General features: G+C 45.8%; 1 protein-coding gene across 2 annotated transcripts in view; it reads right to left on the reverse strand.

Annotated features, from left to right (window-relative positions):
* The window catches only part of CHRDL1 (chordin like 1), a 61,630-nt gene extending 41,975 nt beyond the window's left edge, over positions 1–19,655 (reverse strand). For both annotated transcript variants that reach the window (XM_054040466.1, XM_054040465.1), the window contains exons 1-4: positions 19,080–19,655; positions 15,466–15,615; positions 13,495–13,607; positions 8,506–8,599 (exon numbers count right to left, since the gene is read on the reverse strand). In XM_054040466.1, coding sequence (XP_053896441.1) covers positions 8,506–8,599; positions 13,495–13,607; positions 15,466–15,562 — 304 coding nt within the window. In that variant the 5' untranslated portion in view covers positions 15,563–15,615; positions 19,080–19,655. The remainder of the gene's footprint in view (positions 1–8,505; positions 8,600–13,494; positions 13,608–15,465; positions 15,616–19,079) is intronic.
* Positions 19,656–22,367: the final 2,712 nt, after the last annotated feature.

A 22,367-nucleotide genomic window follows, 5' to 3' on the forward strand; every position in this document is an offset into this window, starting at 1 on the left:
GCAAATGAAACTCAAAATTCCCAAACAAAATCCATTCCTATGTCCTCAGAATCCAAGGTTTCTCTTCTTCTTCCCAGGCCTTCCTCCCTGGGTCTTTGCAAGTTCTTTCCTGCAGATGTCTCTGCCTAGGGTAATTCACTTGGTCTCAGGGTTTTCCCTACCAGAGTCTTTCCTCAGTCTCTGCAGACTCTGCCACAACTTTCCCATCATTGCAGGCACCTGCTGCCCTCGATAGGGAACTACCTGATACATCCTAGGTGTGCCTCATTCTGTAATCAGGGTTGACTAGCCCTGTTACAGAAGGCAAACTGTCAAATGCTGACTGGGGCCTTCGCTTAGCAAGGTCTCCTTAATAATGAGTCCCCTATTTGTTTGCCACTTGTGCCTTCCATATTTTAAGTCTTCCCTTTGGCCTGATGGGAGAAGCTAGAAGAAACTTCCCCAATTTCATCTTGTGGCATTTCTATTCCCCTATGCTGGCTAGTCCCCATGTAGGGGAAAATTGGGCTTAATGGCAGGTGGGTGGTGGTGGGCAATTTTCATTTTGTTCCAGCCATTAGGAATAGCTTCCAAAGTGCAGGTGACATTCCATTTCTTTTGCTTCACAAAGACTAAATGTCTCAAAGACTAAATTTTAATATAGCCTGTGGCTGAATCCTACTTTGTAGCTGTGGTGCCTTCTGCTGATCGTATTGTGAGACATCAGTGAGAAGGCACTATATCAACATTATTTTCTACTGAATATGACCACACTGAGGGCAGGTCCACACTACAGGGTTAAATCAACCTAAGTTATGCAACTCCAGCAATGTGAATAACATAGCTGGAGTTGACGTAGCTTAGGTCAACTTATTGTAGTGTCTACACCGCACTGGGTCAACAGGAGAAACCCTTATGCTTCTCATTCCAGTGGAGTACTGGAATCAACAGGAGAGCGATCTGCGGTCAATTTAGCGGGTCTTCACTAGACCCACTAAATCGACTCCTGGTGGATCGATTGCAGTGTCAATCCACGGTAAGTGTAGACAGTCTAATTACATGGGAGATATAAGAAACACATGGACCACAGTGCAAATTGCAGGTCTATATATAGACTGCCACGCAGACTGGGGTTGTTTGGATCTGGGGTTTCAAAAGCAAGCCATGAATTTTGGCTCCAAATCCAAATTCCCACAAAGTTCTCGGTGCTTGGATCCATGTTACTGATTCAGGTATGTTTCTTCATAGAGAAGATCCTGTATTCTTTGATGTGTTGTTCATAAAGAATTTGGTACAGAGTATTTTTCTTCTAGTCCACTTGAAATCTTCAAGGAGCTAAGGAGTTGAGATTTATTCCTATTCCAATTTCATACAGTGCATTGTCAGTCAACAAAGGTACATTCTATATAGGAGAAACCAACCAGTCTTGTACCAACAGTGTCAGTTTGATGGTAGGTCAGCTGCTATTACTTTGCTATTACTACTTCCTGTTTTTTTCTCTCTTTCTTCCTAACCTCTCTATTTAGGCCTGACCTTGTTCCCATTAAAGTTAATTAAAACTCTCCTTGACTTCAATAGGATCTAGGCCCCTAATTTGTTTTCCCCTCAATTTAGATTTCAATGTCCCTCAGGTAAGTCATTTACCCTTGAAAGTGGTGTTCTAATCTAGTGACTCTCAAACTTTTTATACTGTAACTCCCTGAATCTCTATTCTTCCCAGCCAGAATATAACTGGGCCCCTCCCATTTAACAAGAGGTGCAGAGCGGTGGTGGCTCCTGAAAGCTTTTCATGACCAGCAGGTCGAGAATCCCTCTTCTAATCCAATGCAACATGCATTGTAATATACACATGTCCCTATATTTATACATAATATGCAAGTCAATGAGAGGTGAGAGCTCTCAGCAGTTTGCAGGATTGAATCTGTATATTTAAGTGTTATTCTAATATGACTAGATATGACTGTTGCAAGAAACCTCTTATTGTGTTGGGTTATGTATTTGTATACCACTGCCTTGCATTTTGCTGTTACAGCTATTTCAATATCTGAATAAAAAAATAAATGAGAAAAGAAACAGATTGAATTCGATACATGCTGAAAAATTATAACACCACAGGAGCCTGAACATAAATGTGTTACTAATCATGAAAGTTCCCGGAAGCCAGTGTGTGTATCTGGGCAGTAAGCTTAAAAAATGATGGAGCCAGATGGGCTGATTCATATGCCAATATGTTGGCTTACCCAGCAAAACATATCTGAAGATGAAAGCAGCAAATGGAATATAGAAACCCTATCTAAAACAGTGAAGTGTACATTTTTACTTCTATTGTAAATTTGCAACACCTCGTATTCAAATATTCACTTTATCATCTTAAACCTTACTTTGAATGCTCCATATTGGAATGACTCAGGCACATTACTCAATGTAGAAAATGTATAGTTTATATTTTAAATTAGTTACATTTATAAATTTTGTTGTCCATAGTAATGTCATGACTATGGGATTCATCTACATGCCTTAAAAACTAATCAGGGCCCTTTGTTGCCATGAACGATACCATTCAGACAGGCCTGCAGACTGAAGTTCTCTAATTATTAACAGAACCGATCAAAGAGTTGCAGTGCAAGGTTCCCCTATCCCATCCTGCAAAAGTACCTCCATCCTGATCTGGATGGACAAGCTTTAGGTGCAAGTAAGGAGTTCAGATTCCGTGTCTCATTGTAAACTAATTCTTCAGTCATTTTAGATTGCCAGCTAGGGTACCAATTGTTTTGATGCCCTTTTAGATGAGGACATCTGTTCTTCGGTACCTGGGCTCATGAACATGCAGAGACCACAGAAGTTTCCATTGTGTGGCACGAGCTGAAAAGTGATCTCAGCCTTCTGGAAGATCCTTGTATTATCAGCATAATCTAACTCTGGTAATAAAGCAAATGGTTCACAGAGCTGTAAAGGGCGAATAATCTCTGTGTATAAAAGACACAGATCCTGGATTTACCAGCCAAATTAAGACTAAGCCTCAAAGGACAACAAACATGAAAGATTATGGAAAGGCTTGCCATGAACCTATGGCAGCAGCTGGGAGGCACTGGAGAAAATTAGAAGATACATCGCATGTAATATGTGCATTTGACAATGGGTAAAATTCACCTTGGCAAAGGGAGAGTGCGGGGTGGAAACTGCACCTTTTGGTGCCAGCAGGGACCATAGTACTCTGGCTGGGGGAGGATAGCATTGCCAACTTCCCTCAGAAGGATCCCCCTCAACAACCTCTCCCCCTGGGGTTGCTATGAAGTACCAGTTTCCAATTACAGTTCTCGCCTCCTGGCATTACCTCTCTTCATTATATAAGGAGGCATGTATTTGGGGGATGACACTATACAGTGCTTGTGGAGCAGTGGGAGGAAGAGTCTGAAGTCACATGACTCAAGTACGACCCATTTCTGAAATGCAGTTTGGGAAGCTCTGATGAGAAACACATGATTGAAACTTACAGACATTTAAGATGGCAATTCAAATGACTGGCCAATGGCAAAAGCTCCAGCACTTTAGCAACAATATTTATTTGGACCACAGAGATGAAATTCCTGCGTATCGTGGGATTCTGCACAAAGGACATTGTATCATACTACCACACACCATGAGCGCATAATCTGGATTGAGATGTGTGAGACTAGCGCCTCACTTTCCTATTCTTGTCAGTCATGACTAATATTACTGAAGATAAGGCATCCAAGTATGAAATTTACAGTCAATGCAGGAGGCAGAATGCAAAAGAATTACTGAAACCACATGAGCCATCACCCTTGGTCCAAGGTTGGTGCAGATCTTATTTGAATTAAAAGTAAAAAGATTACTCATTGGTGGACGACTGTTCACATTTTTAAAATGAACTGTTGCCCAACATATCAATTAGCAATGTGATAACTCACTGTATAATGAGTTAAGAAGAGATAATGGCCCACCATTCACAAGTGGCTCTTTCTGGCAATTTTTGATCTATCAGTTCAAGTACACCATGTCAAACACTTGCTATGATAGCAAAAGTCAATACAAACAGCTACATTTGATTTGATAAAAGAGGGAGTTTCAAGGTATCCATACTTAGCATTGCTAGAATATTGCAACACACTTTCTCAGGCCTTTTATTGAGATCACCAGTTTATAGGAAAAGTCTTAGAGACAGATAACGCTGAAGTATTTAGTATTCATTATGGTAGCATCAAGGGGCCAATGCCCATTGTGCTAGGCACTATGCAAACATAACAAAGACACTGTCTGCCCCCTAAAAGAGCTGTGCACCAGGATACTAGCAGCAGAGAAATACCAAAAGAATGCCAAACCATTACCTTCATTTGCAAGTGAGAGGAGATGTTCTGTTCCAAACAAAAAGTGGCTGGCAACCTGCTAATGCAACAGTTAGGGTGACCAGATGCTAAGTGGAAAATATCGGGACCGCTGCAGGGGGGCGCCTTTTTAATTGTTACACTCACCAGTCCGGGTCTTCAGCGGCATTTCGGCGGAGGGTCCTTCAGTCGCCGATGGTCTTTGGCAGCATTTCGGCGGCGAGTAATAAACCTTGCTGCCAAAGACAGAAGCACCCGCCTTCGAAATGCTGCCGAAGACCCTCAGCGACTGAAGGACCCTCCACCGAATTGCCGCCGAAGACCCGGATGGGTGAGTGTAAAAAAAAAAAAAATATGCCTGAAACAAAATATCAGGACAAATGGCGTCCTGACTGTATTTCAGTCGGGATGTGGGACAAACTCCTCAAAATCACCCTAGTAACAGTCCACACCAAGGATATGTGTAATAAACATGGCAGCGGGTCATTCCTAGAGAGGAACATGACGTTTAAATGCAGCTAAGGAGACCATCTCTTGAGGACCTCCAGAAGGCTACAGATTGTACTTCTATGCTGACAATGAAAAGCACCAGGAACAGGAGAAACAGGCACACCAAGTGTCAGATGCACCTCTGTGGGCGAAGAGGCCACTGAAGAAAGAACTGGCTTGAGAACACTAAGTGCCCATGTGATCAGAAACCCATTGAGGTTTAAAAATAATTATTGACTGACGTCCAGTAAGAGGCAGAATAATTCCCTCATCTGCCAAGGGCTTCAGGTTGCCTGCCTTGACCTTAGTACTAAAACATGTGATCTGTGCTTTTGTTTTGTATTCATCTGTGATTGGGGTTTTTTTGGTGGATAATTCTCTACTTGCATTTCGTTAATAAAAAAAATTAGATTAATCACTGTAGGAAATAACGTTACTACAACCTGCTGCAGCAGCTAACAATAAGAGTGTTTTCTCCAAGCAAGGTTTTCTCCCCAGTGCTGGATCCTTGAGGTTTAGGATGCACATGTTGCAGGAAAGCAATCAAAAAAATCTGTGTGCGTCAACCCTGACCCTAACAACTGACCATGGAGCCCTGCCTCCCTAGAGGCTCCTCCCCCTCTGACTACCAGGTGGTTGCTGTTTGTTTCCTGACTTACTCCTGAGTGCCTGCAGCCCTGTTGTCATTACTCCACCCTTGTAAACCCGGGGAAATTCTATGTCAGGACTTCAACTTTCTGCTTGCGGGTATTCAGGTAAGGCCTGCTGCATGTCCTCATTTGTGAGGACCCAAAATCTATTACACTGTGGAATGTAATCTCACAAGTTGAGGGTTGAAAGCCTTATTGCTCGGGATACAAATGTAGCCAGGACAGAGTATTGGAAAACTTCCTGGAGGGAGCAGCCCTGTACTGCTGAGCAGGAGAGATTAGGAGATAGATTTAGCCAAATTAATCAGTTGAGCTTGTATGACAGCTGCAATCTTGACTGACACAAAGGATTGAGCCAGGGACCACCAGAGCTAAAACCATGAGCTGCTATTGGAGCCATGCTCCCTAGCTGAGAGCTGTAACAGACTCTTATCCTCTGGGCACCATGGGTGGCAGGTGAACCCCCTTTTTGGGGAGGCTAGCCCCCAAACCCCACTCCTTCCACCCAAGCACACCCCCCCAGCTGCTGGAGCCCCAAGCCCCCCCAGCCGGAGGAGCCCTGAACCCCCCTCCCTGCGGCTGGAGGAGCCCCAGCCGGCCCACCCCAGCCGTGCTGGCTGGTTGGCTGGAGCTCCCCAGCCACCCCAGGCCCCTGGCCTGACCCCACCCCAGCTGCCATGGGCCTCCAGCCCGAGCCACCACTGGCCCAAGACCTGAGCTGAGACCCCATCGGCTTCAGGGGAGAGGAGGAGCAAGGGCAGGGCCTCGGGACAAGGCACGGGCATAGCCACAGGCCTGGGATAGGGAAGCTTAGCCTCCCCTGGCCTTTGATACCAACTGCCCATGTTGGGCACAGAGGGTGACCATGACACACTGGTCAGTGTGTTATGCTTGCATTGTAGCAGGTACTTCAAATATTCTCCTAGCCCTGATGAGTAGCAGATGAGTAGCAGACTGATGCCCATGTTCACAGCCCTCCTCTCATGTACCACCCTCTGCTCACACTTTTCAGTAATGGAACGGTTCTTTCCTCAGACAACAAAACTTTCTCTGGAGAGAGCCAAATAAACACCCTTTCTACAAGGGTCGGTTCCAGGTTTTTTGCCGCCCCAAGCAAAAAAAATTTTGGCTGCCTCCCACCCCAGCCCTGGGCTCTTCCCCCCTGCCCGCTGCCAGTACCCTCCCCCACCCACACACCTCAGCCTTGGTCTCTCTTTTCCCCCCCGACCCACACCCCCCGCCCCAAACGTGACCTCCTCGTTCACCACAGCAATCCCTGTTTACACTTGCAGTGGGGATCAAACCGTTTCTCCTATTTTCATTTCACTTTAGTATAAATCTCGCGCCCCCCCGACTCCCGCTACCCCATCTTTAGTGCTCCAAATGCACATGGAAGGCATAGGGACTATCTCTTGTACCCAGAAACAGATGGGGATCTAGTAAAGAGGGTTCAGGCTGAGGAGCGGGTATGGGGGTGCTTGGGGGCTCTACACTGGCAGAGAAGTGGGGTGTGATGTACTCGCGGAGGAGGGTGGAGGAGGAGAGGGGGTATCAGGAGGGTTGCGGGAGAAGAGGTGCAGGGGAAGGGGGAGGTGTGGGAGGAGAGGTGCGGGTGAAGGGAGAGTACTAGGGGAAGGAGTTCGGCGAAGGAGCAATGGGGGGGAGGCACAAGTGAAGAGGCTGCGAGCGGGATGGGGGGTGCAAGGGCTGAGGGGGCAGGCGCTGACAGCTGCTTCCCCAGCCCCATGCAGGCAGAGCCGAGAGGACAGACACTGATCCCCAGGTGCCCGAGGCGGGGGGGTCCCCCAGCGGGACAGTATTTCCCGCTGCCCCGCTCGGAGCCGGCTCTGCCTCTCCCCACCCCTGGTGCTGTGGGGGCCTGGGGCAAGCAATGCGGGGCTGAGGCGGGGGAGGTGTGCAGCAGGCTGGGTCTGGGGGCAGGAGGGGGCAGCTCGGGCTGCCCAGCCACTCACCCCATCAGCGCGCGAGCCGGGATCCGCGCTCCCTGAACAGCCCGGCAGCGCCCTGCACAGCCCACTGGGGAGGGGAAACGCTGCGCCGCCTGGGGAGACTCAGAACAGCAGCGGTGGCGGCAGCGGCAGCAGGACCCCTCCTCCCTTCCTGCATCCCGGGCCCCGCTTCCCTCCTTCCCTGGCTCCTCACACACTCTGCGATCCCCTCTCCCGCTGCAGCCCAGGCTCGGCTCCAGGGGACGATGCTCTGGCTCTCCAGCGGCAGGGCTCCAGCCAGGGCCGGCTCCTGGCTTTTTGCCGCCCCAAGCAAAACAAAAACAAAACAAAAAAGGGTCGGAGTGCCGCCCCTTGGAAAGTGCTGCCCCAAGCACATGCTTGGAGCGCTGGTGCCTAGAGCCGGCCCTGCTTTCTACAGTGCTGCATAAATAACCTTTTATAGCTGGAAAGGAGGGGTACCATTAAGAGACAAGCTTAGGGGAAAAAGCCAGTCAAACCCACCAGCCTTTAGGCCATGTTGGGAATGTTGTAACAGCCTCATGAAAGATTCTGCGTAACCTCCTTCATACAGTGGCTCTTAACAATGAACGCCTAATAAATGTACAGTCTGCAAGAATTTACTATACAGTAACTAATCAGATTTATATAGTCATAAACTTCAACAGCTCTGTTTCTGTGATTTATAGCAGTCCTTAATTACAAGCTATACTAGGATATGAGATGTAGGACTCCAATTGTACAGTGATGTTATACAATTGCACATTGGTCATAGCATTTTGGAACAACTACTTAGTAATGCTGCACAATCTGTAAGTGACCACTTTAAAAAATAAATCTTAGCACCACTGTCATGCTAAGCATTACAAAGAAATCCCAGAAGAAACCACGGTAGGAAATACTAGGGCTTATTACAACAGAGAACAACTCTCCCTCCTATTATAAAAGGAGTGTATACTGGGGTTTTCTGCATGAAAGCTTTTCATCAGTTTCCTAGTCAGTTTCCTGCTTCCTATAGCCCAGAATAATAGAGTACATTCAAGAGCAAATTATGGTTCTGCAAACGTTCATTACCTGGGCATCGTGGGCAGCACAGCTGTGGCACATGCACTGGGGTAGGGCAGTGTAGGCTTGGACATCTTATTCTGCTGCATAATACGTTCCCATTCTGGGGAAGGAATGCAACAATTAAATGCATGGATTGGGTATTGTGCCCTCTATTCTGCTTCTAGGTATTATGGTGAAGACTGTTGTTATGGGCCAGATTCTGATTTCCGTTACACCGGTGTAAGCCTGGGGTAACGCCACTGATTCCAGATTTACACTGCAGTAACTGAAATTAGAATGTGGACTAAATCCACAAAATAGCATAAATGCTTTCAAATAAAAGGGAGCATCTAGAAATGGGATCTCAACAATTTTCACTTGTGTATTCAAGTGTCTTTTGAGCCAAATTATACTTAGAAACTGCTTTTCCAAGGCTAAGGAATATATGATGGATGATAGGTCTTTGAGGCACCTCCTGTTGAGGATTCATTTGAGAGCAAAAGAGATCATAGAATCTATAATTTTTAATTCTTCCACTAAACCTGCAGAGAGTCCTCTGTTCTCATTGTATTGATTCCCCAATAGGCAAAGAAAACCAGTTGGTAAATAGTTATTTTTCTAAGAAATATGAGCAGGATTTGGGAATAGGATTCATTATTCATAATTAATGTAATATTCTGTTTGACCATATCTAGGTTTGATTTATAATTAAAGCACAGGGAATATTCAGTCTCCAAAGTCTATAAACCATCTATGTTACATCAGAAAAGACTATCCATGTTACACCAGAAAAGACTATCTATTTCAGATTTCCACTTCCCCTCCCTAATTCATACCGTTAAGTTAGCTATGAAAGCTATTAATGTTTGTAAATAAGAAAGACTCTTCAACATGAACATTGATGCTATGCTATGTTTGTGAATGATTGTAGTTTCTGGTGTAGCGTGAAATAAATCCATTTCAACTTCACATGGGCCATCAGAATACTATGAGACTGGTCCAGCCAATCGTTTCCATTCGATTGGGCTCCAACATGCATTAGAATGCCTTGATATAGTCCCATCACTGTACACAGTGTTTTGCCTGTTTACATCAACAAAAAATTGACCCAAAATGGTGGTGGGGTTTGAATTACCAGCCATGCAAACTCAACCTGAGCGCTGAAAACCAAGCTAGATTCTTTCCTTCTTGTGCATCATTAACATAATATGTTCCGCAGGCCAAGTGCTATCTTCAGAGACACCATTGCCTTCAGTGGGTTTACACTGTTGTAACTGATTAGAACTTAGTAAGCAATTCTGATTATGATAAACAAGGAATAATAGAATTCAGCTCCCTCTCTCTTAGCTGTGTCTGCGTTCAGGGCTGGCTCCAGGCACCAGCAAACCAAGCAGGTGCTTGGGGCAGCACATTTTCAGGGGCGGCATTCCAGCCAGCCTCTTTTTGTTTTTTGGCGCTTGGGCGGCAAAAGCCTAGAGCCGGCCCTGGCAGCAGCAGCCCGTCCTGCACTGGGGACACCCTGGGGCCTCTGCAGTTCGCATCGGGGAGCAGCGCCCGCACCTTATGGCCGGGCGGGCTCCGAGCGCGGGACACTTGGGCTGAGGGCTGCCCCTTGGGGCACACGGAGCTGCCTGAAGGTGCCGCAAGGCGGCCGCCCTTCAGCACCGCAGCCGGGGCTGGGCGAAGCAGCCTGAGCCGAACAGGGACTGCGGCAGGGTGGCCAGGAGCAGCAGCAGGGTCATAGAGGGCGGGGCGCTGCTGTGCGGGGCCTGCGTCCCACTCTCCGGGGCTCCGCTCCCTCTGGGGCTGCCCTGCCCCGGCTCCTCAGCCCCCTGCTGGGGCGGTCCCCCGGCTCTGTCCTCCCGGGTCCCAGCCGGTCCTGGAGGTGGGAGCCCCGGCTGGAGGGACCCTGGGCTGAGGTGCAGCCCAGGAGCCCCGCTGCTTACCCTGACCCTGCCAGCGCTGGACCGGCTGGAGGCGAGGAGGGAGCGGGCGGAGTCAGCACTGGTGGGGGGAAGCCCAGCGCTGGGGCAGCAGGGAGTGCGGGTGGGGTGGGGGGAGAGCCCAGAGTTGGGGCGGCAGGGGATGCGGGTCGGGTGGGGGGGAGAGCCCAGGGTTGGGGCGGCAGGGGGTCGGGTGTGGGGGAGAGCCCAGGATTGAGAGTGCGGGGGGGGGGGGGAGAGCCCAGGGCTGGGGCGGCAGGGGATGCGGGTGGGGTGGGGGGAGAGCCCAGAGTTGGGGCGGCAGGGGATGCGGGTGGGGTGGGGGGAGAGCCCAGAGTTGGGGCGGCAGGGGATGCGGGTCGGGTGTGGGGGAGAGCCCAGGATTGAGGGTGCGGGGGGGGGAGAGCCCAGGGTTGGGGCGGCAGGGGGTGAGGGTGGGGTGGGGGGGAGAGCCCAGAGTTGGGGCGGCAGGGGATGCGGGTCGGGTGTGGGGGAGAGCCCAGGATTGAGGGTGCGGGGGGGGGGGAGAGCCCAGAGTTGGGGCGGCAGGGGATGCGGGTCGGGTGTGGGGGAGAGCCCAGGATTGAGGGTGCGGGGAGGGGAGAGCCCAGGGTTGGGGCGGCAGGGGGTGAGGGTGCGGGAGGGCAGCCACATTTTTTTTTTCCTGGGGCGGCAAAAAACCTAGAGCCGGCCCTGTCTGCATTGCTTAAAAAGCAGTAAACTTTTTAGTCACTGATGGCTGCAGATGTGACTCTGAACACACACAGGGAGCAGCTCTATTGAGTAAGATGGTGCCCTGTTTATAGTCTCACTTTTCAGAATAGAATAATGATTTGGTAGTTTGTAAACACTTTACTTTGCTGAAACTAACAGTCTTTGTGCAATTCTAACTCTACCTGTCCCTGCCTTGTGGGAGATAATGAGTTCTCTTTAGGTACTTACTTTACTTTGAACCTGGAAGCACAGCTAAGACAGAGGGAGCTGAATTCTATTATTCCTTGTTTATCATAATCAGAATTGCTTACTAAAAAAAAAGCTTTTGCTTTTAAACAGGAACATGCAATCACATGAAATTACTACTAACTTACTGCTGTAATTTCCCCCTTAAAATAAGAGCCTTCTCACTATAGGTCAACATTCAGGTGGCATTTCTTGGAGCTAAATCTTTGTCCAAGCACGAAGCTGGAGTAAATGGATGAGCACTGGGGATGTCCACAGGAAATCCTCCCATCCAGGCTGCAGAGTGGCCATGCTTCCACTCCCTAGCTACTTTTGCACCCCTGCAAAGAGGGGGAGGAAGGAATTGGCTGGTGGATCCAGGTAGTCCCGGATCCACAGAGGTGCAGGGCGCCACTTCTGGGCTCTGCTTGGTGGTGCACCTACCCTCTATTAAGCCATGTCAGGAATGTTGTAACAGCCTCATGAAAGATCCTGCATAGCCTCCTTCATACAGTGGACATGGTCTTCTATTCTACTTCCACCCCTCCTATATTCCTTTGCACCAGTTCTGTTGTCATTCAATCCATGTGTGTTTGTGGAACCAGGATTTTCCCAACATGAATCTTATGATGAATGGGTTTGCATGGAACATGGCAGTTCTACTTTAACTTTAATACCTATGAAGCCTTCCTCATACACAAAGTTTGCATTCCACATGCTTTCCTTTTCCTCCAGCTTGTCTAACTTCTTTCTAAAAATCACTGATTGATGATTTCTCTTCAGACACCTAACGTCTCAAATTAATTTCCCCCAACCCCCACAATCGGGCACCACCCTTTAAGCAGTTTAATGAGCATTTTACCATTCCTTGATTCAGAAGGACTTCTAAACATTCATGGAGGGTCAGCAATGAATGGAAAATCCTCATAACTTTAAAACTCTGGAGTGTCACATGTGTTAGTGATTCAATCCCCTGAACCATGGTGGGTTTTCTGAATAGGGAGAAATTCTGCCCTCCGATATGCCCTGCCGCCCAAGTATCATGTTGCCAAGGGGTCTATCACTGTGGTATCTAAACATCAATCACCAATTGAAGGGAGCCTGATCATGTCCTCAAACCCTATAACTTTAAAACAGAGACTTTCTCCCCTTTTTGGTTTGTTTCTGAGCAGCAGGAGGAAAAGATATGCACCACTGCCAAGCTTGTGTGCTACTGTTTGTATGTGCGCATGAAAGTGAAGTAGCAGATTCTTTAGGATAAGTGCTGCACAGGGCCCAGTGTTTTATGTTTGCAGGGGGATAAATGGTCAAAAAGAATTTATTGAGCATTAAAGATAGCAGACCAAACACAACATCTGGAGTGGCACATGGGAGTGATTCAAATCCCTGCACCATGGTGGGTTTTGAGTTTAAAATGACTATAAAGCACTTTAAGGGACAAATTCTGCCCTCTGATATACCCCCCGACCCCAGCTATCTGTCATATTGCTACAGGATCTATCACTGTGGTATCTAAACATCAATCACCAATTGAAGGGAGCCTAATCATGCCCAGAAGGGCTCATCCTTTCATGTCAAAGCCAATTCTTCCTATTCCCCAACCCCTTCTTTTCTCCTCCTTCATTCTCCCTACCTTTTCCTGGATTTTTATAAGTTGTGGCATCCCAGCCTAATTCCCCCAGTGCTCCGAGGGAGGAGATTTCTTTACCGTGGGAATGCTTTATTGGAGAGTTGGGTGTTGCATTTAGATCTCAACACAATCAAGCTTGGGCTCAGTCTAATGTTCCATCCAAAATGGTGAGGACCATATGTGGATGCAGGGTTGATATGAGTCAAGGTTCAATGCTAAGAATATGCAAGGCTGATGCGTAGTTAAGGAGTCTCTTGCCTGTTCCATCACTCTAAAAGGCATGCATGAGCTATGTATTTTTGCCAATATTGCCCTTCCCTGTTGAGGCAGCGAATCCCAGCTGTGGAATACCTTTTCTCTCTGCAGTTGCCGTGGAAGCTAATGGGAGATGGACACTATAGGAGAGCAGGATTGGGCCACAATGCCATGTAAATTCAATGTAAAGACTTGTACTCGGTTAAGGACATGCAAGGAGTCACGAGAGCTAAACCTGAATTGACCTACCTCTGAGCAAAGACAGTTAACACAATAAACGAGTCCATAGGGTTCTAGGTAGGGATGCCATCTTTCTCCTACACGGTACTTCTTATCTTGAAAGACACAGTATGTCTCTGAATCTGTTAAAATAATATGGAATAGAAAGAGCTATGAATTAATAATCCCTTTCAGTGCAGGAAAGCAGTGGTAGCTATGATATCTCAATTAGGACTCCATGTAAACCCCAGGTAGCTGAGTTTGTTTAAGGTGCAAAGAAATTTGTAAAGAATTCTACTTTTTCCTTTTCTTTGAGAACACAATTTAAAAATTAATGCCTTTGTATTCGATACCAGTTTCTAGCCAAGAAACCTCCCTGGTTCTGATGTGGTAGCTTTCAGACTGGGTTGATTCACTAGTCTTTCACATCCTAGAGACTTGGGTTCAAATCCTGTGTAAATCACAAATGAAAGTGCTTAGTTCCCTCTGCCTAATTCATAGTAAATAAAATGTTCCCATCTCAAAGGTATTGCAGCAGTCTCTGCTCAGGACAGCAGAAGTGTTGAAGGACAGAATGAGGAAATGTGCATTGTACTTATATGGCATGTTCCATAGTTTAAGAACCAGATCAAACAGGAGCATGGCATGTTATTTGATACAGTGTGTTGATCTTATCTATGCAGCAGTGCGCAAGATATTTTAGGGGCCTATTTTTCAGCAAAGGCCTCTAATTTCACAAGTATAGTTTTTCCACTTGCAACTAACAGCACACACAACTGGTATCATTTAGCCATCTACTTATGTGATGCTGCTTCGGTAAATGGTAATGTCAAGCCTCATGATAAATTATCATCGTTCTTACAAACACATCTCGTAACAACACACAAATACTTGGCTCCCAAATGTTAGAATGAGAGTGGAATGTCCTTAGCATTCAGTCTGCTAAAAGCAGGTAGCAAGATGCAGGGATTACTGGTAGCATGTGTAAAGTGATCTGCTTTCACTTCAGACAGCTGCATGGTGAATGACGCTTAGTGTCTGAAAAAGTAACGAGTTGAAGTTGCAACTGGAAGTTGCTGAATTTTCCTGTGCAGCCTCTGGACTGGATAAGGCTAATTTGCACAGTTCTTTCTTGTGAATAAGCTCAGGAGAGCAGAGAATGCCTTCTTTGGACCGATTCAATTTATGTTTTGCAGCATCCACTTGCTTAGGACAAGAAGCTGGGTTTGAAAGATTTGACACTCTGTCTGTGACTACTCCTTGAAGTGCAAACACTGAGCTCAGGCACAGGCCAAAGGAGCTGGACATGCGGTAGAGAAAGGCACTAGGGGTCTCCTAGCAAGATCACAGTCTTCCTATAGATACTGGAGTGTGCTGTTAGTTACTCCTTCCTGTCACTCACTCTTTATGAAATGTGTTAACATCTCCCATGGATCATTGGGCTTCTAGAAATATTTCCTTTGCCTTGTGTGTATTCCTTTCAATATATCGCAAGTTTTTGACAGTGCCTGGATCCTTAATTTTCTCAAAGACTATTTCAGCTCTAATCCAGTTCATATGAGGTTTTTTGGAACACAACAGGTCTGCCTTGGAGGAGGTTTACACTAGCTGAAAACCTCAGCACAATAGACTTATGGATGGGACAAAATCCAGATAATCTGTCAGATGTTTATAGAGGTCACTAAAATGCAATTAAGCACACTCTGTATGCAGGACATTTGAAGTAAAACAGATTTGGCAGCTTGATGTGTTATGTTCTTTATGATGTGATGAAAACTGTATGGTTTTAGGGAAATAGACCACAATTTATTTTGATTTGATTTTACTAAATGAAAACAAGCAGACACATTTTTTCTGCATTAGGCTTATTTTAATGCAAAACTGTTGTTAAAGTTCTATGACATATAAAATTTTTATTTGACACGCACAATTGATAGACAACAGGAAACCCCACATTTAGTTTAATACGATAGATGCATTTTTCTTTTGAAGTTTACTTACGTTTTATTTGTTCCGATTTACTTCCATCTATGAAAAGGAGCCAGAGCACACAGGAAAAGATAAATCGAAAGTCCTCCAATCTCCATTTTTTCCTCATCTTTGCCAACAAAAAGGAAAGAAAAATCCTTCAAAGGGCAGAATGTTGAGTTGCTGGGAAGAAAATGTGAAAAGACTTAAGACTGAAATCCTCTGGGACTACTTAAGATGAAGGTCTCCAATATGATTTCAACCAACATGTAAAAATCGAAAGCTGCCAGAAAACAAGACAAGACAAAACAAAACAACAGCAAAAAAAGGTCTGTACAGAGCTTTGTTTAGTGGAAACATTTTAGGCTTGAGATTAAATTGCTTCATTTTTGGAAAAGGGACCACATTCCCTTTCATAAAAGCTGAAAAGTGGGTATTACATCTTATGAAGTTCTTCTCTGATTGCAAAGCAAAGAACTTGCAAAGTGTAAGCAGTCTAAATTCTTAAAACCCTCTTTCACAAGAGAAATAGTTTGTTTAGAAGCTTTTCCATGGACAGAATCAGATCTTTTGTACGTAAAGAAGGAAGTATGAATGTTGGTTGTAATGCCTTACCTTTGCCATGGTAAGAGTAATCTGAACCTTGAATATATGTTAACCCTTTAATGTGCATTCCCATTTATTTCACTAGGTTCAGGATTTCACCCCTAATCAATTCATCCCCCATCTCCTCTTATTTTGCGACTCCATAAAGTTGATTGTTTAGGAGTTAACTCTTACCGTTACCTTGAAACCTGTCTTAATAACCCCTGCATTCTGCAGTTTTATGCTGAAGGTACAATATGCAAATGACATGCCAGTCTTTATTCATGCAGACCTTTAATATCAACACCCTGTTAGCATGGAGCATAGTCATCAAGTATGCCTTGCCCTGAAAGCTGCATTCATGGTGCCAGAGCCCAAATTCTATTTGCCTTTTGTCTGACATTTTCAAGACCCTCAGTTTCCTTAGAGTGAAAAGAGGAAACTGATCAAATTGTAATTAACATGGGTCTTTTTTTAAAAAAAATTCCAATCTGGAACAATAAATTAATAAACATGTGAACCACAATAAAGAAAATTATTGTCTCATTAAAAGGACAGTTGGGAATAATTTACAGTGTTATTCATGTGGGTTTTTTTAAACAGTCTCAGTATTGGTTTTCCTTATGAAAGTTTGAAAAGTAATTCACTACTGGTAATTTAAACAATGATATAAACTTTTAAAAATATGCTCAAGTCATTTGATCTCTTTAGATAAGTTATCTCCAGATGACTTATCAAAAATTGAACACTGGACCCAGATTTCACAAGGTTTCAGTGACGCATTTTCAAAGCAGAAATATTTACTATACATGTAAATTAAAAAATGAAGGACAATTTAGAGGAATGGAGAACCACTGAGAAAAAACAACACAAGTTCACCTTAAAATACTGTTTTTCAAATTCTCATTAAAGAAACTAAACAAAATGCTTATACAAGCTATAGAGTAATCATTTTAAGTCATGTACTGATCAATACCACTTTTTAAACATCTTCCAGGTAGAACTATTCTTTCTGACTTGGGATTCTGTAACAAGGGGCTGATAATATGGATGATTTGATTTATTATGTATGTTTGTCTCTCTTATTCTATAATTTCTTCCACTCTCAATCCTCAAAACAACACCAGAAGCATGACCATCAACCCTCCCCATTCAAAACAGTACAACCACTCTATCTACTCATCATTGACCTCTGTCTGGTACTGTATAGCCTCATTCTAAATAATTTAAAATGCATCTGAGAACATTCAAAAGCATAATGTAACTTTTAAAGGGTGCTCTTTACACAATAGCAAAATAGAATTTAAATTTCTTCTTGGGAACAAGAAATAAAATTTCATTTTAGAAACAAAAGTTTGTCATCATTTTTTCCCTCAAGGTGTTCAGATCTCACAGGACGTTTTCTAAGACAAATACTTAAAAAAAACTTGTTTAAAATGAAAAAAAAATTGCAATTTAGTCTCAGTATAACATGCCAGTATTCATAGCAACAGTAGCATGCCTCAGATCACTAGAACTGGCAAAATGTGGGCATTTAAAATACTCTGACTTTTTTTGGGTGCTGTCTGGTTGTTTGAGCAAAAAATATTTGTAAATGGAGCACATTACTCCTCTTGGAGTCTCGGGAGCACTTTGATTGTTAGCTAGACTGGAAAGAACTCAGAAATCCTTCCATTTCAAAATGTCATTTCTTTAAACCCCATCTTGCTTAAAATAAGGAATGTTAAATAGTACAATGAGAGAGGAATTAATAATGGAAATTAGATGGATTTTTAATCTCTTTAATTTCAAACTCATTACAATAAACCCAAATACAGATACTTTTAGCAATAAACATATTTCCTTTATTTTTGAGCAATATCCTCAGTTGGAAATATTCTGATCTACTTAATTGCAATTAAAATTAACATTTTTATTATCCATTATTGGTATTCATCAGTGAGAACCCCATCTTTAATTAGCATTACCTAAGATTGAAATAAGGCAGAAAACAAAGACCTATTTTCAAGTCTTTTGATTTCCAATAAATCCCATTTAATAGCTAAAAATGACAGAGCCTGGGTCTACACTTTATATTATTGAAACAAAGCAGGAATGTTCAAAGAAAATCTGAATAAATTTGTAAAGATCTGTGACATGATCAGTGTTATTACATGCAGCTAGACACCAAATATATTCAGATAAACTTTCTCCTAGAAGTTTAATCTGATTAGTGAGCTCAAGATGTAAATTGCAATTAGTTTAAGAAATGTCAGTCATGGACGGAATGGCTTGCTGTCCTTTTGTAACATAAAAATGTACCACTAAGAACATGCATTGTTGTTTTCTCATCGACAAAGTACAGTAGAGGGGAAAGATTTCCTAGGCACTGCATTAGGCTTGTTTTCTTACAATGGCAGCCAATTTTAATAAAAGCTAGTTTGATGCAGCCCTGGCCAGAGTATTGGCTTGTAGTGGTTAAAGCCCACAGTACTCCTGTAGGCGACTGGACATAGAGAACTGTGTGTCGGTTTGCAGAGTTCTCAGCCCCCACCCATAAGCAGGATGAAAGTTTAGTTCAAGGACTAACTTTTGCGGGGTCGCCTGGGGCAGAGAGGAGACATTGCCGACTCCCCTGGCCGCTGACCCCCATCCAGCCCTGCTCAGGGACACGGACAAGCCAGCCCTGTGTGCTGGGGGAAAGCGAAGGGCATGTCACCTCCGGGAGACCTGAGCGCCAGCCCCCGGCCAAGTGGCAAGCGAGCCAGTCCTAGCATCAGCAGCGGGTGGGGGGAATCGCAAACGGAGCTTAGGTTCTGAGTGGGCCCTGTTAGGTGTGTCTGTCTGTGCCACAGCTCCCTGCTCTCGCTCGGTGACGAAGTGACTATTCACCCAGGAAAGCTCATGCTCCAATATCTCTGTTAGTCTATAAGGTGCCACAGGACTCTGTCGCTTTTTACAGATCCAGACTAACACGGCTCCCCCTCTGATACTCCCTGCGGCCATTCTCCTGCGGCCGCCTAACCCCCCACCCCCCTTGGTCCCTGTCTGGCTACGGGCAGAGGCAAGAGACGGGAACAAACCTGCTGAGAAAGCAGAAGCTGGCGGGTTGGTCCGTTTCAGCAGCAGCCGCTGGAGACTCAAGTGGCTCCCCCTGGAAATAGGCGAGGGGCTTTGGTCGGGCTGGAGGGGGCGGAGAGGCAGGGATCTCACCCCCCGCGACTCAGTAACAGTCCCGGAGCCATCGGGGCCCCCGGCAAAGCCCACTTGGGATTCAGGCTCTGCCTTCACTCCAGGAGCCTGGACGATGGGGATTGCTGGGTCCTCTAACCCCCGCCCCCCAAAGGAGCCGGGGCGGGGAGGTCAAGCCAGGCGCTGATGGAGAGTCCAGGGGAAGAGCTGCCCCGGGTCTGATGCTGCCCTGCTGAGGGAGAAGAGAGAGGAGGGGCCGCTGCCACCTACTTTCCTTCCTCTTGCAGCTGCTCTGTGAAGGGCCGAAAGCCGGGAGCCCGGTGAGCTAGAGGTGGCTCCAGCGCCTCGGAGGATGCTCTTAAGTGATTCCTGCCCTGCAACCCCCGCAGAGCCGCCGGGATACACCGGCAGCGGGGCTGCTGCCTGCAGGAGCAGGAATGTAGCCAGAGCCCCGGAGATCCGCCTTCCCTCCCCACCCTCGCCTTTCTCTGCGCCCCCCTCGCTTCTGCCTGGCACACAAGTGGTGATTGACAAAAGTTTGGGGTGGAGTTTGTTTGATTTGGGGGGTGGGGGGCGGGGCTGTCTAAGGGAGGCAGGAAAGTCAGTGCGTTGGGAAAACGAGCTCGTTCCATGGCAGGGATCTTAAGAGCCTCTCCCCTCCCTCCCTCTGAGCAAGGGAGCTTCAAAAGATCCTCTCAACTCAAGCAAACTTCACCCTGAGCTTAAAGGGGCCGCTCGCCCAGATCCTGGGACTAGTTCCCCCCCTCTGCCCATTCCCAAGCTTGCAGGGGACGGTGAGCCACAGGACAGGATGGTTCAGCTTTAAATGCCGGATACTTCATTTCCAGAAAAAGAAAAAAAAGAAAAAAAAAACATTCTGCCTATCTTTAGGCAGCAACTGGCAATGGTCAAAGTTTAATAGAAACCTATTAAATGTCTATAGAAATTACTCGATACACTTAGATTTAATAGAGAATGAGATCCGGTCTGTGGGGGTTGTAATCGTATAGAATTCTATCACAGCACTAGACTTCACTAATACATTCTATAGGATGGTTTGAAGATGAAAAACCATAGCAAGGTTCCCATTTTCTAACAAATTGTATAGGGCTTCCCCGTAAGGCAAAACTTTCAGTTCTGCTCAGTTTATTAGAGATAGAAATATAAACCAAGCTGGCTCTGGTGCAGGCTTTCCACACACACAGAGCGCAGATCGTTGCTGGACTGATTAAGTTATTGTTTGTTAGGATTTGCCAGGCATCCTTTTCTGATACTCATGGCCTGGTCTGGTTTATTGTGTTAGAAGGTTTCAAGGTCATACTGAAAATCTGTTGGAACTAAATTAAACCCATGACTCATGACATTACATGCTTGGTCAAACATTCTTGTTCGTCTTGTTGTAGCCCCTTTAACTAATAAGAAGAGATCAGCAAACCCTTGACAAATGATCTGAGAGAAAGAGTGAGGTATGAAAAGACATCATGTAGGGAAACAAATTACAGTTTATTTCCCCTTAGTTTTGTATAAGGGTATTTGGGAGTCTAATACTGCTGAGAGGTCACAAGTCTCCTTGGACTTCAGTAAATCCCATAAAATTGAAAACTCAGTGCAACTTTTATTCCATCTATTGTAATACTAGACTAGTTAAAACACTAGACATAGAGTTTATGGAACAATCCTGCATTAGCAGAGGGATGGATTCGATACCTCATGGCTGTTTTCCAGCTCAATAAATAACTAGGGCTGTGTACTAATATGATTTTACAACTCTTAGCATAAACCCCCCATGCTCTGAAGCTAAACATTTTGAAAAGATTTTAGTGTGTGCAAACACATCAACCCCCCCCCCCCCCCCCCCCGCCGCCCCCAGTTACATCTCTTTCCATCTGGATTTGGGTGTAAAATGTATTGACCTCACACACATATTCCTATAGGAAGAAAATTTCACTGATTATGAGGAAATCTTAGTAATGAAGGTGGAAGCCAGTGCCGCAGAATGACTGCCAGCACTTCTCTTGGAATGGGTGAGTTGCAGGCAGAGGAAGAAATGTGCTTGCGGAGAAAAACAAATGCCAGGATTCTATCAGGAACATGATCCTAAATCTCATGGGTGGGCAGGAAATCCTACTAATTTAGGCCCTGATCCTGCAAAGACTTAATAATAGAACTACTCCTATTGGATAAACTTAAGCATATGCATAAATCATTGAAAGATTAGAGCCCTAAAGGTCTGAGATAAGGGTGTGCAACACCTAAGGGATTTGGGCCTTGGAATATTTTGCCTGGTCTGGTAGCATGGCTCTGGCCTATAAAACAGGTTTAATGTGGTGGGTGAACAACTCCTCTGTATGCACTCAGGCCCCAGCTTCTGAGCCAACCACCCAGGGCCGGCTCTGGCTTTTTGGCCGCCCCAAGCAAAAAACAAAACAAAAACACAGGGCGGCCAGAACGGCAAAGCAAAAAAAAAAAAAAAAAAACCGCGGCACGGCCGGAGCGCAGGGGGACCGGCTTGGGGGGGCAGGGGAGGGAGCGGGCAGGAGAGAGAGAGAAGGGGGCGGCCAGGGCTACAGCAGGGGCGCTGCCACGTGGCCCCTCCCATTGCGCCGCCTCCTGCCGTCTGCTGCGAGGGCTCCGCTCTGGTTGGCGGGGAGGGAAGGAAGAGGACTGCCCTGCAGGGCGCTCTGGTTCTCCGCGTCGCTGCCCCCTACAGGGACGCCGGAACGGAACAAGAACAAAACCAAAACAAAACAAGCGGCCGTGCCGCCCTAGGATTGGGCGGAATGCCGCCTTGAACAATCTGCCGCCCCAAGCACCAGCTTGCTCAGCTGTGCCTGGAGCCAGCCCTGCAACCACCTATGACCCCTGAGAACTTAACTCAGAGCTTGATCCAAAGTTTAGTTAAATTAACTAAAATCTTCCATTGACTTCAGCGAGTATTGGACAGAGCCTTCCCAGAGGATACCCTAGCCTCTGTTTGCCAGAAGCTGGGCATGAGCAACAGGAGATGGATCACTTGATGATTATCTGTTCTGTTTATGCTCTCTGATACCCCTCTGATACTTATTCTCTCTGTGGCACCTGGCACTGGCCACTGTTAGAAGACAGGATACTGGGCTAAATGGATCCTTACTCTGACCCAGTAGGGCCAGTCTTATGTTCTTATACTATTGGCAAGTGGG

The sequence above is a fragment of the Malaclemys terrapin genome, chromosome 9, assembly GCF_027887155.1.
Source record: "Malaclemys terrapin pileata isolate rMalTer1 chromosome 9, rMalTer1.hap1, whole genome shotgun sequence".
NCBI classification, from domain to species: Eukaryota; Metazoa; Chordata; order Testudines; family Emydidae; genus Malaclemys; species Malaclemys terrapin.